Consider the following 15,093-nt stretch of genomic DNA (forward strand, 5'->3'; position numbering starts at 1 on the left):
ATGTCTTTGCAGTCTAATGAAGATACATTGATAAGGCAGAAAAGTCTTATATTTAAAAATAATTTGCTTATAATTTAAGCTGGGTACCCTTCACCTTGAAAGTACATGTCATGGAATAGAATAATTTAAATCGAGATCTTTTTTTTTTCTTTTTTTTAGTCTGTGAATTACTGCATATATACATGCATACACACACACATATTATATGTGGAGACATAAGCTTTATGCTAATTTAAAATTATTAAGACTGTTGTATGAATATAGAAGAACATAACTGTCGTAAAGTTAGTTTCCGTCAGGCATCTTAACCTCTTGCACTCAGCCTTAAAGAGCCATTTCTGGAAGAAAATGTCTACAATATGTCAGCTGATATAATGCCAAATGTGACATCAGTCCTCTAAAATAAATGACCATACAGAGAATAGTCAATAAAGTGATCTGAAAGCAATGTTCATAGAGCCCTACATCTTTGACTATAGAAAGAGGAACAAGATGTAGAATTAATTAGCCCACTTTTTGCTTTGGGGCTTGTTGTTCTTAATACTGTGTGTTGTTTCTACGCCATGGATTTTAAGGGCACAAGGTTTCTTTATGTTTAATACCCCATGGATAAACAACAACTGGCCCCCTTTAGTATTGTGTTTACTTTAAATTAAATAGATCTTGTCACGGTTTTACGTATTCTACTCATATTTTCATAATTAATCTCTATATTGTTTATCAAAATACTGAAAAATAGTTTTACTGCAAAATATTTAGAGCGCCTGTCTATATGCGTATAACTAATTCTTCCGTAAGTAAACACACACTACAATTACTCATCTTTCATAGTAATGTGTTATTTTCACAAATCCATGCTATATTTCAAGGGCTATGGGTCATACTCAGTTTGTAATTGACAGGAGTACAATTTTTGTCAATACAAAAGAAGAGTGAATAAAAGTAGCCCTATTTCATAGGTAGCTAATAGGCATAGCTGGTAGCTAACCCTAGTAATTTAAATAGAGCTAATTGTTTTCTCTCTGCCTTTCTGTCAGAATTTGACATCCTTAACAGGCTTCTATTATATTTAATTTCTTGATGTTATTTTATTCTGAATTTAATGGCATACTGCTTTGATATCTGTTGCCATTCTGTTTCTTTATCTATTCAGTGAATATTCCAGTTTACCTTAAGTCATTATTTAATATGATTTCTGAAAACATAGATAATTAACTGTCTGCCTAACTGCGTGTGCATATGCATGCAACTGTATTGTTCCAAGACCTTCCACTGGCAAGGTGTAAAATAGATGACCAAAGTACAAATGCAAGTTTGACTGGCAACTATATATAATGCATAGGAATACAAGGGTTGTTGAGTTTTTTATATGTTTTTGTTGTGGTGGCTTTGGGTTTTTTGTTGGTGGTTTTTTTTTTTTTTTCTTTAAGTCTCAGAAGGTACAGTTGTCAGAAAGGTCAACTTGGAGTGATCACTCAATCTATTTCTTTCTGAATTGTGTTTATAAACGTTTAATATTAACCAATTTCAGGTCAGAAAATCCAATTCTTTTCAAATTTTTTGAACTCAACTTTCAGGCCCTGTTTTTTTGTAGATGTCCTTAGACTTTGCTGAATATTTGCTCCAGTATTTTGTGATTACTTATCAATAATTTAGCACTATTTATTCTATTTCAATTAATTTTGCATGTCTCTGACGCAAAAGCATTTTTAGATAATGAATAAAAGGTGCCCTACTGCCTATTTAAGCTTTTCTCAAAACAAAACAGAGCAAAACCAAAAACTGAAATTGGTCATAAGGGATTTTGCCAAAAGGGAGACAGGGGGAAATAATGCATAAATAATGGAAAAGTACTATTGCAGTAACCATGCTTGAAAGCACGGATTTTAGCACACTTTGCATTAGTAGCTACACATTATCAACTGCTTGATGTCTTTCAAATAAAACCAGATGTATTCTCCGCCCCAGAGAGCTCACAGTCTAGGAAAGATCACGATTTGCAACTGTGAAAATTATTCAGAAACAATCGGAAGCCTAGATGTTGTTCAGTAAAACCTAGAGAGAACAACAACAATCAGCTCTGTTGCAGCCTAGTTATGTGTCTTAGTAGCAAGAACCAATCTTTTCCAGGGATTGATTTGATTTGAAGGAGAACCTCTGGTGCAGAGGTGGCAGAATAAATACCTGAAGACTAATGTTCTCTGTTCAGACAATCAATACCAGCCCCATGACTATACTTCTGGCTACCTTCTAGTTAAAAACAAATTTTTTAATTCTGACAATTTAATTGCCATTCCCAAGTTCACATTAACTTGCTTGGGAAAAAAAGGCTTTAGGTGATTTTTCAGAGGAGGAAGAAAAAAAATCCTTCCAAAATGGCTATTTATAAAAGTCAGTCTAGAAGTGTACTGCAGGGGAAGGAAAGAGACGTGAAGGTGGTTCGGTAGAAAAATTTTGGGATGGAAAGAGTTAGCTCTTTTCTGTTCTCCCCTTCACCCATTGTTTAGAAATGCAAGGAAAATACTTATGTGGGTGTGAAAATGCAAAAAATTAGTACTTCAAACCTGTTGGTATTTTTAGATTGACCCCCAAATACAATATTTTGTGAGAGAATCTTTAGTTGATAGAAAATATCTTATCAAGCTTTTTAACAGGCGATTTGTTAGTTTTTATTGATGTCTGTTAAAAACTTGGGGAGCGTGGGGGGGAATTAAAACAGTCTATAGCGTTTCCATCAAGGCAGTAGGCAGAGTTCAGGGCTTTGTGACTGCAAGGGACCGGTCACCTACAGTATTGTAATCCACTGGTCAGTTTTCTTTGCCTCAACTCAAGGGGTGAAAAGGAAGTCTTAAAAACAATATTTAAAAAATCTGATGTGAAAATGGTCATTTTTTCCACTGTTATCTTTTTAAACAAATAGAAAGACTAGAGGAAGGCTTCTGGGAGCCCTTTTTAAAACTAAAAAAAAAAAAAAAAAGAGATAGTAAGGGTTTTTAATGCATCTTTTCCCTGAATTGCTTTTCCTATTTACCAGACATATATTAAAAAATAAAAGAAAGTAATAGTAAATATCTTCTGTATTGTGCTTTCCAGTACTTTATTTTTAAAAAGGCTTTTAAAAATTGTGTTTCACATGTAAGGTTAAGTTGTAGACAAACAATTTAAAAAAAAAAATCTGTCACTCTACAAATGCCTTAAGCTTGTTCAGGAATGTAAGCAGAAATATTATATTTATAAAATATTTATAAAATATTATATTTACACCCAAGTGTTCCAGAAATTTAACTGGAATAAATAAGATAAATAAGATTCTCTGCAGGTGGTGAGATCTGTTTGCAAAAAGCTACTTGAAGAAACTTACAGAGCAGTTTGGGAAGGATTGCATGGAATGAATTATAATATTAAAATTCTGTGCTAGATAAATACACTGCCAGCAGGCTGTTATGTCCTGGGCAATACATAGGCCGTGCCTTGAAATCTCGGTCTTGAAAAGCTGTATGTGAATGTACGCTTAGATCTGCAGGTCTAGAGCCAGAAGCTCCAGTCATGCCAAGAATAGGCAGGCCTGGCAGAGAGAGGGTTGGGTTAGCTGCTGACAGAGCAGGGTTTGGGTCCTGAAATATGAAATCCGGTGTGATATACCTACGCGCATACATGGGAACTGAATATGTCACACGATGTCATGCTCCGTTATATGTATCTCTAATCAGTAAATATCAAAAGAGAAATAGACCGTGGCCTGCCTACATAAGTGCATTTATCTACAGAAAATGGGTGAATCCTTGTGGAATATATTCGGTTCTATACAGATACTCATGTGAGCGTGTGTGTGTTGGTTGCAGGTGAAGTGCTTTATTCCAGCCAGGGCAGAAAAAGCAGATTCTGGTTCACAGTGTGATGTCTTATTTGCCTTCCAGTAGCTAGTATCTGCTCTGCCTCTTCCTGGGCCTGTGTGTGCACACGCATTACATGTGTGTCAGGAAATGTGGCTAACTAACATCACATGCAAGGAGATGACAAAAAATTACAAAAACGGACTACAACAACTTATGGCCTAAAATCTTTTATTGAAAAAGGCAATTGCATAAGATGTGTGGTTTTGAATCAGTATAATATCACTAGTTGGGGAAAGAAAATCTGAATAAGTGACAAAGATGAGGCAGGAGGGGTATATTTCTGTTATCCAGGCATCTTTGCCCTGAAAGTTGCCGTATGGATTTTATTTTTTCTTAATGGTAGTTGAGAAGAAAGACTGAAGGACGTATTTTGGACACGTTGTGCTAGGTGTGATCTTGGCTCTCAATTCAGTCTTCAATGACAATAGTTTGAAATAGCATCTTCAGTATAACACAAATAGATTGTAATAAAGCAAAAAAGGCAGGCATGTACAGTGCAGATGAGGTTTTTGAAACAACAAATACAGTTTGCCTTTATTAAAAGAAAAAAAAAAGGTATTTATTATCTTTGACTTTATCCCTGGGATGGTTTTGTTCTATTTTACTTTTTTGATCTTCAAGGGAATGCTGGTAGGCCAGTGAGTAACAGTGCATGTGGTGTATATTAGTATACTGTTGGTAATTTTACTGCTGCTAACTTAAAATCCTCAAGGGGGAGTTAATTACAGGAAAACCTTTCTAAATATCAGCTGCATATTTTCCATGACAAGAAGGTTTTCAACTCACATTGAACAACTCCAGAATCTGAGTTACCATTATTTACATGAGCACATTTTAGAAGAAAGTAAAACTTGTGTTTGTACAATGCAGTTAAAGCTTTACAATAATTTATTTTTAAAGGCTTACTTAGAAATGGCAGTTATTGGTTGGGTAGAAGGGATCATGCATAAATTGCATTTTATTTTGTATGTCAAGTCAAACTTCCTTTTGTTTGTGGTTATTTTTTTGATTGTTTTGGGGGTTGGGGTGGTTTTTTTGTTGCTTGTGTTCTTTGTAAGCTCAAGGCCTAAACCAAAACCAGGGTATTTGGTCTTTTGGTGGTTGGTTGGTTTGCTTGTTTGTGTTTCTTTTTCATTTTTAACTTAATTGAAAAGTTTATTATTTGCAATTTATGTGCACATAGTTACTTAAACAATTTAAACTTTATATGTTGCCACTGGGGAATTGCCGCCTTCCGTAAATGTTTGCAGATTAACGTATTTTTAAAGTAAGCCAGCAGAACTTCAAATCAAGTGTGGCAGCAATCAGAGAAAGCAGTGAGCAATGTGTTGAAGTTAGTTGGTCCCGATGTGTTTGGTGAATGTTTTTCAAACACGGCTGTGCCCTGGGCATTCCCAATCTATTTTTTTTAAGAAATCATATTTTTATTTTCGGCTTTAAAAAAGAACAAAACAACAAACAACAAAACACCCCAAACAATACAGACACACACTGCTGTGTTTGGGTTTTTATCACAGCAGGTGGTAACTAACGTGTAGAGGGAGAGATCAACTGGTTTTGGGGGGGATTTTTGGTGTTTTGTTTAGTTGTGGGGTTTTTTGGGTGTGGGTTTTTGGTTTCTTTTTTTTGTTGTGTTTTTTTGGTTTCTTTGTTTTTCTTTTTTTGTTGGTGTTGTTGGGTGGGGTTTTTTGGTTTTGGGTTTTTTTGGGGGGTTGGTTTGTTTGGTTGTGGGTTTTTTGTTTGTTTTTTGTTTTGTTTTGTTTTTTTTTCCCCCCTGATGCTTTGAACTTTGTAATTTAAATGAAATAGATGTGTACCTAGCAGAGTCGAGCCCGAGGAGCATTCCCGGCTGACCCTCCCTTGGCCACCGCTGGCCACCGTTGCGGTGCCGTGGCGGGGGAAGCCGGGCCGGGCCCCCGCGACCGGCCGGGGAGGTGCGGTGGGGGGGGGGGGCACCGCTCCGGCGCGGCCGTGGCACGTTTGTCCGCCCGGTTACCGTGTGTAAACGTGAAACGTGCACTTTTTTTTACTACTTTTCCATTCCGAAAATAGAGATGTGAGAAAAGAAACCTCCCTTTGTAGGCACCGGGTACCGTTGCGTTCTGGCCCCCTGGAAGCAGGTGCACGCTTTTCTCTGCCTCCCCCCGTGACCGTGGGGCTGATTATTATTTTTATTTTTCCTTTCCCTTCCGCTCCCAGGCGCGTGTGTGTGTGCGCTTTTCCCCCCCTCTCGTAATCCACCTACCGTTATCGGCTGATCGCGCCGCTACCGGGAGCAGCGGGGATGCGGGGATACAGCTCCAGCGGGGCGGGAGCCTTCTCCTTCCCCCGCTCCCGGGGAATCTCTCCCGGGATGCCCCTTCCCGCAGCCCCGAGCGGAGCCGTGTAGGTGACCCCCCCACCGCCCCGCGGGCCGGTTTCCCTCCCTTTCCCCAGCTGCTGCGGGTTTACCGGGCCGAGGACGGTCGTCGTCCGCCCCTCCCGCTCGCCGCTGTCGCCCTGTTGCGCAGCCCCCGGTGCTGGCCCCCGTCCTGTCGCCACTGGCCCACCGGGGCATCCGACACCGCCTCGTCTCTCTGGGGCGTGCTCGGTCGCCACTGCCGCGACCAAACCGAGCACGCCCCAGAAAGACGAGGCGGCGGCGGCTGCCCCGGGCAAAGCGGTGGTAAAACCCGGGGTTTTGAGAGTTAGGTTAAGACACCAAGCACTGGGGACCTGCTTCCAGCAGGAGAACTCGACTTCCGAAGGAAGGTTGCAGGGGAAGAGAGTCTCTTGTATCTCCCCCCCTCACCTTAGTAAACACTTGAAGTGGAGTTAAAGGCTGCAGAGAGCGCTGGATAATTATGAGCAGGCTTAATAGGATTAAAACTAGATGTGTCCTAACATTAGAGGATTAGGACAGGTACTTCCCACAGCTAGTCCCTAAACAGTTTTCTTCCTGAACTTTCATTAATAAAAAAAAAAATTACGTTTCTTTTTCACTGCTGCCTCTGAGACCTGACAGACAGCAATGTGTGTGTATCTCATTTCAGCTCCTGATGAGGATATACTTGTTAAAGGAAAGCAGTCCATCAAGAGTCAAGTTTTAGGAAATCAGAACTCAGAAAGTGAGATTCTCTTGGAAGGCGACGACGACATCATGTCATTCATGGAGGAAAGAGAAGTGGAGAACTTAACGGGTAACTTCAGCTATCTGATTTTCTCCTTAGCTTCTTTGCTATATAAGTTCTGATCTCCCCTGCGATGCAGTGAATCATGTTTTGGGATACACACTGATAAATTGTTCCTTCCCATAATTGGGTCATTAAGATCATTTTCTGTGCACCTTGGATGCTGAGGGTTTACTTCAGGGGAGCTGTGCATTTTCTTTCTCTGGCTTTTGTGTAACCTTCTTGCTTTCACAGTAGATGTCTGTATTCTAGGAAAAACCTTCCTTAGAGAAAGTAGGTCTACATTGAAAAGGGCTTCTTTTCTTTGTTTTTGACCTTGTTCCACTCCTGAAATCACCTCCTCAAATTAGACCTAGTGAACAATTCGGCAAGTTGTCTGTAATTAAAGGCTTTGGAGAACTTTAATTTTTTCCTGAGTTTATAGCATTGTATGTATTGTTTATTTACTTGAGTTTGAAGGGTCTGTACACTCACTGGATTTAACTCCTTCAAACCTCTTGTCATTCTCCCATTGAAGTCCCTTCTCCACACACCAGAGTCATATTAGACTTCACTTCTTTTTTCCAAAGAAGAAATAGTACTTCGGATCTTTGAACTTAATTAATTTTACTCAGTTGTATGCAACTTTTGCTGATGTTGCAATCTGAGTGGAGTGGGTCCATTTCTGTACCATTTGAAGTATAAAAACAGAGTAACCTCCTTGGATCAGGGACCGGGGGTTATAAAGTGTCTCCACTGTTATTTGAGGAACGTGTTTTTTATGAGGGAAAACGCAAACTTCTCTGTGTTCTTCTGCTTTCTCAACTGGTATCCTATGCACATTTACTTCAGAGAAAAATGTCATTTCTCCGTTTCTCAGATAATTCTGATTCTCTGAGAAGCTAGTAGTATAACCTTACAATGATACATATCAGAATTCAGTGAAATTACTGGACATGATTATTTATTGGCAGTTCGCTTATCCTTGAACTGCATTCCACTCTTTTTATTTCTTTACAAGCAAAGTTAAAAATGCAGCATAATGAAAAAAGAAAACCCGCCTAGAAAGAGTAAAGTAAAATAAAGTAATGAAAGAATAATGCAATGGCACTTTCTGTATGTGATATGTGAATTTTTTTTTTCCTTTCTACCACGAGCTTTCTTCTCAATAGCCTTCTCCATGTTTCCTTCTCTTGTATTATTCATTCATTGGTTCGAGTAATACATTCATACTGTAATAGAGGTGAAAGGGGAGTTTAATTATATAATCTTGACAATGGCAATAGGATTAAGAAGTAATCCTCACTAATAAAGTGGTGTGGGTTAGAAATGAAGTGGAAATTGTCAGGGGTCTTCTACAGGACCTGGACTGCCCCAGCTTCTGCAGCTGTCTGCTTGCCCTGTAATTGAATGTCTGCGAGTGATTGAAAAAATGTTATTTCTCCTCTGGATTACATGCTAATGTACAGAGGGCAAAGGGAGACAGCAAAAGAACACATAGCTGCTTATTTCATCCATTTGTGGGGGTGAGCTTTGGGAAATCATGGCAGTTCCGCAGCTATCTCATGCCCATCTGCAAACACAATGTATTTGTACATTGGGAATAGAGGGCAAAGCTGCTCTGATCTCAGCAGAGCATCTCTTCTTTTGTCCTAGTGGCACACATTGAGATTGATGCGAGATTAAGGACCATCACCCTCCTAACAATCGATGGAAATGACAATTCATCTGAATTTTTTGTCAGTTATTCTCACGTTGATTACCTGAACGTGTGTACCTCATTTATAGATGCTTTATTAAAACAAAATTGTCTATGTCACTTTCATATCTTCCACTGTTTTACAAAAGTCAGATAATACTGCAGCCAAGTAACTTCATTTCCTTACCTCTTAATCAGCTGGATGGCAAACGTAACCGGTTTTCTTTCTGTTTGTGTTATTTTATATAATAGGTTCTACATTGTCAGATCTATGCTGAACCTATTGTTTTCAGTAGTAGTCTGATTTGTCCCTGTGATAAGCCCTGTGGAGATGTGATTATTCCAATAAAAATTCATTCAGTTGGAAACCAACCCTCCAGCTGTTTACTCCCACAGTCCCTGAGCTACACTAACACTGTGTGGAATCCTTGAACAATATTTAACGTGGAATCAAAAGCATCTTTAAAACATTTTACTTTAGGCTCTGTAACATTGTGTAACCTTAACAATAGATTTCTAGCATCCATGAGGGAACACTTTACAGTTAGACAACTTTGAGCCTTGACTGCTATGTTCGTCTTTGTGGAGAGCTATCGAAACTCTCCCCTACCTAAAGAATACATCCGACAGTAAGATTTCAAGTGTTCATATGTGCACTCTCTATATTACATATAAGAGAAGGTATGCAACTCTCCAAGTTTCTTGAAAAGAAAATATGTCTGAGTAAAAAACCATATACTGCCATGCTAAAGCCAGCTCTGGCATGTATAATATATGCATCAGTTTGCAATTTTAGCTGCTTCAATGTTCGGCAGCACAGAGACACTGTAAATGTATTACATATGTTCTTTTCCGGGGGGGTAAAAAAAAAAAGAGGTTTGGTTTTTAATGAAGAGCTGTGCTCTTTGCTTTATTTATTTTAATGTTCTAGGCTTGAAAAGCAAATAATTTGCACTTGTGCTCTCTTCTGTTTTGAATATTGTTGGTGTTTTCACTCTTTGGCAGGTCCAGTTGCCCTAAGCACACCAGCTCAGCTTGTGGCACCCTCAGTAGTAGTGAAGGGCACTCTTTCCATCACTCTTTCTGAGCTCTACTTTGAGGTGGATGAAGAAGATCCCAGTTTTAAGAAAATCGACCCGAAGGTAAGAGATCATTGACCCTGAGCTCTGAGAGATGATGACAAATTACCCAAGACCTTTAATTCTTCATTCGCCTTCCTTTACCTCTATTGGTCCACAGTGTTGCTGCTTTAATAAGTTTGCGATTGACCATATATGTTAGTGAACTTCACATAGGTGACACCTCCTTTCCTTCTCCTTTTTCTCCCCCTCCCACAATTCGACCCTACTTGAATGTTAATTTGCTTGCTGCGAATAAAGCTCCAGGGAGGTGTCTCAAATAAAGACATCTTGAATCACAGGCCTGTGTGAATACTGGAAAGTTACACGGGGCTTTTAGCCCAAATGCTTTGTTTTACTTTCCTATTTTTATATAATGCCAGTGTAGCATAGCACTAAACTTCCTACACTTAAGAGTTTTCAGTGCTCCTGTGTTGTATTATTCTATAACAGATTTTACAGGGCCTGTTATTATTTATTGTGCCTAAGCAGAAAACATAATTGCCCTCTTAAAATACGTTTCTGAACTGACTTGCTAATTTCCCACAAACTTTATTTGCTCTGAGTTACTTGATTACTAGTGTTTGGTTTAAAATTAGTAACCTTCAGTAAAATTCCGATTTCAAAGGCAGTATATTGTGCAATTAACTTAATAAGGTTGGACTTGAATATTTTCTACAGTATTACAGCAACATTTCTAAAGTATGACGTGATTGGTAAATACTCTCGCATCTCAATTTAAGCACAGTTCTTCTTTTGGTTTGTTGTGTTTTTTTTCAATATCTGCTTAATATTAAAAAAGGTAATAATTTATTTGTGAAGGGGGAAAAAAGTCACTGGAAGAAGTAGTGGTTTTCTGCTTGTCTGTGGAGAATACCTTGTGTGTTAAGTACCAGTTCGGTTCTTTGTTCCTATTGAGTAAATTGCTCTTGTCTGCATTAAAAATGGCATCAGTGGGTCTGAAAGCTGGGATTATCAAATCCTATCAAGGAATAAATTTATTTTGAAAACCAACGCTCTCAGGTTCTTAGAACTAGAATTTAGTACAAGCAATGACTAGAATTGTGGGTTTTATGTGATGCCATAAATGAGATTTAACTTTTCTTTTGGTCCGGAAGTATTTTTGAAATATTTTTAAAATTATTTCACGTGTGAGAGAGCTCTCAAAATTTTGAAGTGCTTACTCCTTCCACAGTGTTTCTTTTAAAACATTTAATGGTAAAAAGGATATAAATATAAAATATAAAGACAGTTTGATACGTTACTGTATTGCGTTTTCCATCTGAAATGTTCTGCTGCTCTGTATTGCATTAGCATGAGAAAAGTCTTACAGATCTGCATTATTCTGCATTTTTGTTTTCCCTGTTTAGCACATAGGACGTTTGAGTATAGTTACTAATCCTTACCATTCCTGTTACACGTGTTATGGGGACATTGACATACAACATATATTCAGATCACTTTCTTTTTTGCTGTTTTCGAGTATTTGGGAGCGGTAGTTTTCTTAGCTGTGAGTAGGCATTCTGGTTTGATTTGACTGTATCTTTAATTCTGCATCTTAGAGAGATTTTATTTGGGTTCCTATAAAAGGAGTTGGTTACATGAAGTATAGGCTACACCTCTTACGTTCTGCTTGTGATGCTAGTTTAGCTGGAGGTTTTAAAAGAAAAAAAAATAGACCTTTTGCAACGTCTCTTGTGAGTATGGGGATGGGGCTAGAAATCAAATCTGAATATTTTTATTTTAAAAACCAAATAAGCTTGCAAGGCAGCTTTCTTCCGATCATTAACGCCTCCCTGCCCCACCCTCTGCTTAAACTACTGCACCTTGATAGCGGCGACTAGAGCCGCTGCAGAAAATGCCCCTTGGGGAAAAAAATAATAAAAATCCTAATCCACTGTAACTCAGAGGGCCTGTTTAATTAATGAGGCTTCAGCTGTTTGATAAATTTAAGTTCCTTGTATATTTGTCTAAACTACTGAAAAGAAAACATTGTGACAAGTTCCTGAAGAAAAACCTGCCGTAGCGATAGCATCAGCAGCGATAAGATCAGCGTTTATACTCTTACTCCGGGGGCTGTTTTCAGAAGGAAAGGGTAGCCCCGCGGGCTAAACCCAGGGTGAGCCAGGACCCAGGGCTCTTGGTGACTCTAGGAGAAACTGGTGAGACGCCGCCGGGCTGTGTTGCCCGGGGCTGCTGAGGCCGGCCATGGAGCCGCCTCGCGTTCTCCGCCGGGGGCCGGGGCCGGCTCCCCCCCGGCGCCGCCGCGCTTCTGTTGGAAGTTCATTTCCCGGGGCTGCCGGCCGACCTGCTAATTTCGTTTTTAACTTAAAGACAAAAGCAACTCAGATTTGCATGCCTATTTCTTTCCGGATCCATCCACAAAGAAACGGAAGTAGTCCTTTGGGGCAAGAACTACATTTTTTAGCCCCCTCGAAAGGACAGGAAAACTTGTTCGAAATGCTCCGACCCGCCTTCGAAATCTTGCGGGCGGCCGGAGCAGATAACGCTAACGCTTTTAAAGCTTAGAAACGCGTTCCCGGTAAAAATCCCCATAAAAAAAAAAATATTTTTAAGTCGTTCTGAGCAAACTTAAAGCGAAATCGCAAGAGCACGAAATACGAGGAATCGGGTAGAGTTTAGCTTTGGGAGAAGGGGGCTCGGGAGAGGGGAGCTCGGCGGTGTCTGCGCGGAGAACGGCCGGGTGTTAATGTAGGATCGGGTGCTTCCCTGACGGGTTGCTTATCTGCTCGTCCGGCTACGCTGTGGCGCGATTTTATGCTGTACTTAAAAATACGGGGAAAACAAATGTTTGTTTAAAAAAAATATCGACCGTTTGCTCTAAAGTGCATTAATTATTCAGGCTAGATCTATACTTCCTTGGTGTCAAAGTCAAATGGATAGCGCTTTCGCCCTGGGAAGCGAAAGCAAATAGGGATGAATTTTTAAAACAAAATACAAGCGCTTGATTTGCCGCGGAAAAAAAGGAAAGAAAACTATAAGAAAAAAAAAAAAAATAAAGATGACGACCGTAGGGTAGGAAATGGCATGCTCTAGTTCTGTCTAAATTCTGGCGAGCTGCTGTGCGACGCTCCATATATTCACAAAATTTAGAGGGGAAGCTTAAAGTCACAGAAATATAGCAGATGTTGTCACATGCTCAGCTACAGGATAGACAAGATTTTTTTTCTTAGATGCACTGTTTTTTTCGAAACTAGAAGGAAGTTTAGGAAACGTCAATGAATATGCCAAGCTAAGGTGTCGCGTTTAGACTAGCTTTACATCTCGTGTTTCCGTTTCTCTTAAAACATTTTACTTCTGAGGTTCAGAAAGAATCTACTTGCCTGAATTTAAGAACCATTCACGAAAAGTCAGCGTAAAGTTAAAGTAATATTTTTTTTTTATTACTATTTGCAACAAGTCAGTTGTGGGGCACATTATCTGACCTTGGCACCGAAATACATTTAACATCAGTAAAACTTTTTTTAAAGGGAGATTTGTACATATAGTTAAATAATTTTTCACTTGGTGACAACATTCAGGCAAACAAGAGAGAATAAGAAAAGGACTATACATGGATTGGAAAATGTACCTTTCGGGTTTCGTTTTGAGGTTGCAAAAGTCCGATTGCTTCTCTTTTTGTGACTTTTTAAAAATTCACATTGGAGGACCGGAGGAGAGGCTCTTCCCTTCTTCCGTGCAAGGCGGTGAGAGTTTATGCCGGGAAAACCGTCTGCAAGTTTTTAAAAGGCCGAGCTGCAGGTGGAGGGGTGTGGGGGGGTGGCGGGGGCGCGTTTCTTTCGCCGCCTCTTTCCGTCGTCGTTTTGCGTTAAATAAAAAGTTTTTTAGGCGCTGTTGTTGTTTACGGAGGACGAGTTTTGTGCGCCGGGGGGGGGTGGGTGGTTGTGGCGGTGTTAACCCTATAGCTTGTCGAGGCTTTTGGGATTGGTGAGGATTTCTCTGGCTAGCCTCCAGGTCTGTTTGGCAGCGCTTTCCAGGGCCGAGTGGGGTTTGCCCTGAAAGAGGTCTAGGTTGGGCAGGAAGTAGTGGGGGCAGCGCCGGCACTGCAGGCAGGAGATGAGCTGCAGGAGGATGCCGTTCAGCCGGTCGCCCAGGCACGCCTCGTCCCAGTCGGTCTCCCGCGGGTGCTTCTCGCACTCGTACAGCAGCAGCGTCTTCATGTGGTAGTTGTTGAGGGGCTGCCCGGGCAGCTCCAGGTGCCGGTCGCGCAGCGTCTTCAGCACCGAGAGGCACTTGTTCCTGCAGCCGCCCATCAGCAGCCGGTTCTCGGCCTCGCCGAACTGCAGCACCCAGGCGTCGCTCTCGGCCGAGCTCTGCTTGCCCGTCAGCGAGTAGCACTCTTTGGAGAGCAGGTTGAAGCCCTCCGCCTTCACCTCCGCCACCCGGTTGGGGCCGGGCCAGGGGATGTGGGGCATGGGCCACTGCGCCGCGCTGCGGGGCCAGATCCCGGTGCACTTGAAGGCGGGCGTGATCTGCACCACGTACCGCTCCCGGATGCGGAGCTTCACCTCGCTGGTGTCCGCGATCATCTTCACCACGTCCCGGTAGCTGCACTTGTCCACGGCCTGGGCCACCAGCGTCTGGAAGCGGGAGCGGATCTTGCGGGCGGACAGGTAGCCCGAGGCGGTGATGAACTCCACCCAGAGGGACATGCTGCGCTTGCGGCCGTCGCTCAGCTTGAGCACGGCGCAGCCCGGCAGGGAGCCGTCGTCCACGAAGTTGAAGACGCCCATCTGGTTGAGGTAGAGCACCACCTCAAACTCGGTGGGCGAGATCACCTCCAGCCCCTCGTAGCGGGCGTCGATCTCGCTCAGGGAGCTGATGAAACGCGGCTCCTGCACCTCCACCTCCTTCAGCACGTCCGACACGACCTTGCACACCTCCCGGATGGTCTTGGCGATGGCCGCCTTGCGCGCCTGGCAGCGCTCCGTGTAGTATTTGTTGAGCTGGTAGACCAGCTTGGCCTGCGCGGCGATCATGTTGGGGCACAGGTCCGGGCTGTACACCGGGCTCTCGCAGTACGTTGAGGGATCCAATGCTTTAGCGGTGGCTGCAGCTTTGCGGAGGGCACCAGCCAAGTCACAGACCCCCACCCCCTCCGGGAAGAAGGCGGCAGCGGCGCGCCAGGGAGAGCAATTAAAAAAAATCGGGGAGGACGACGAAGCACAAAGGAGCGAAGCCCAGCGCTGCCCCGGCGAGGAGGAGGAGGA

General features: G+C 41.8%; 2 protein-coding genes across 5 annotated transcripts in view; one reads left to right on the top strand and one right to left on the bottom strand.

The window, feature by feature from the left end:
• The window catches only part of LRBA (LPS responsive beige-like anchor protein), a 414,027-nt gene that overhangs the window by 220,766 nt on the left and 178,168 nt on the right, over positions 1-15,093 (top strand). For all 4 annotated transcript variants that reach the window (XM_074588815.1, XM_074588817.1, XM_074588816.1 and 1 more), the window contains 2 exons: positions 6,929-7,075; positions 9,750-9,886. In XM_074588815.1, the coding sequence (XP_074444916.1) occupies positions 6,929-7,075; positions 9,750-9,886 (284 nt within the window). The remainder of the gene's footprint in view (positions 1-6,928; positions 7,076-9,749; positions 9,887-15,093) is intronic.
• MAB21L2 (mab-21 like 2) lies at positions 13,783-14,862 on the bottom strand. The gene has a single exon (XM_074589226.1). The coding sequence runs from the start codon at positions 14,860-14,862 to the stop codon at positions 13,783-13,785; it is 1,080 nt and encodes a 359-aa protein (XP_074445327.1).

The sequence above is a fragment of the Larus michahellis genome, chromosome 5 (assembly GCF_964199755.1).
Source record: "Larus michahellis chromosome 5, bLarMic1.1, whole genome shotgun sequence".
Lineage (NCBI taxonomy): Eukaryota > Metazoa > Chordata > Aves > Charadriiformes > Laridae > Larus > Larus michahellis.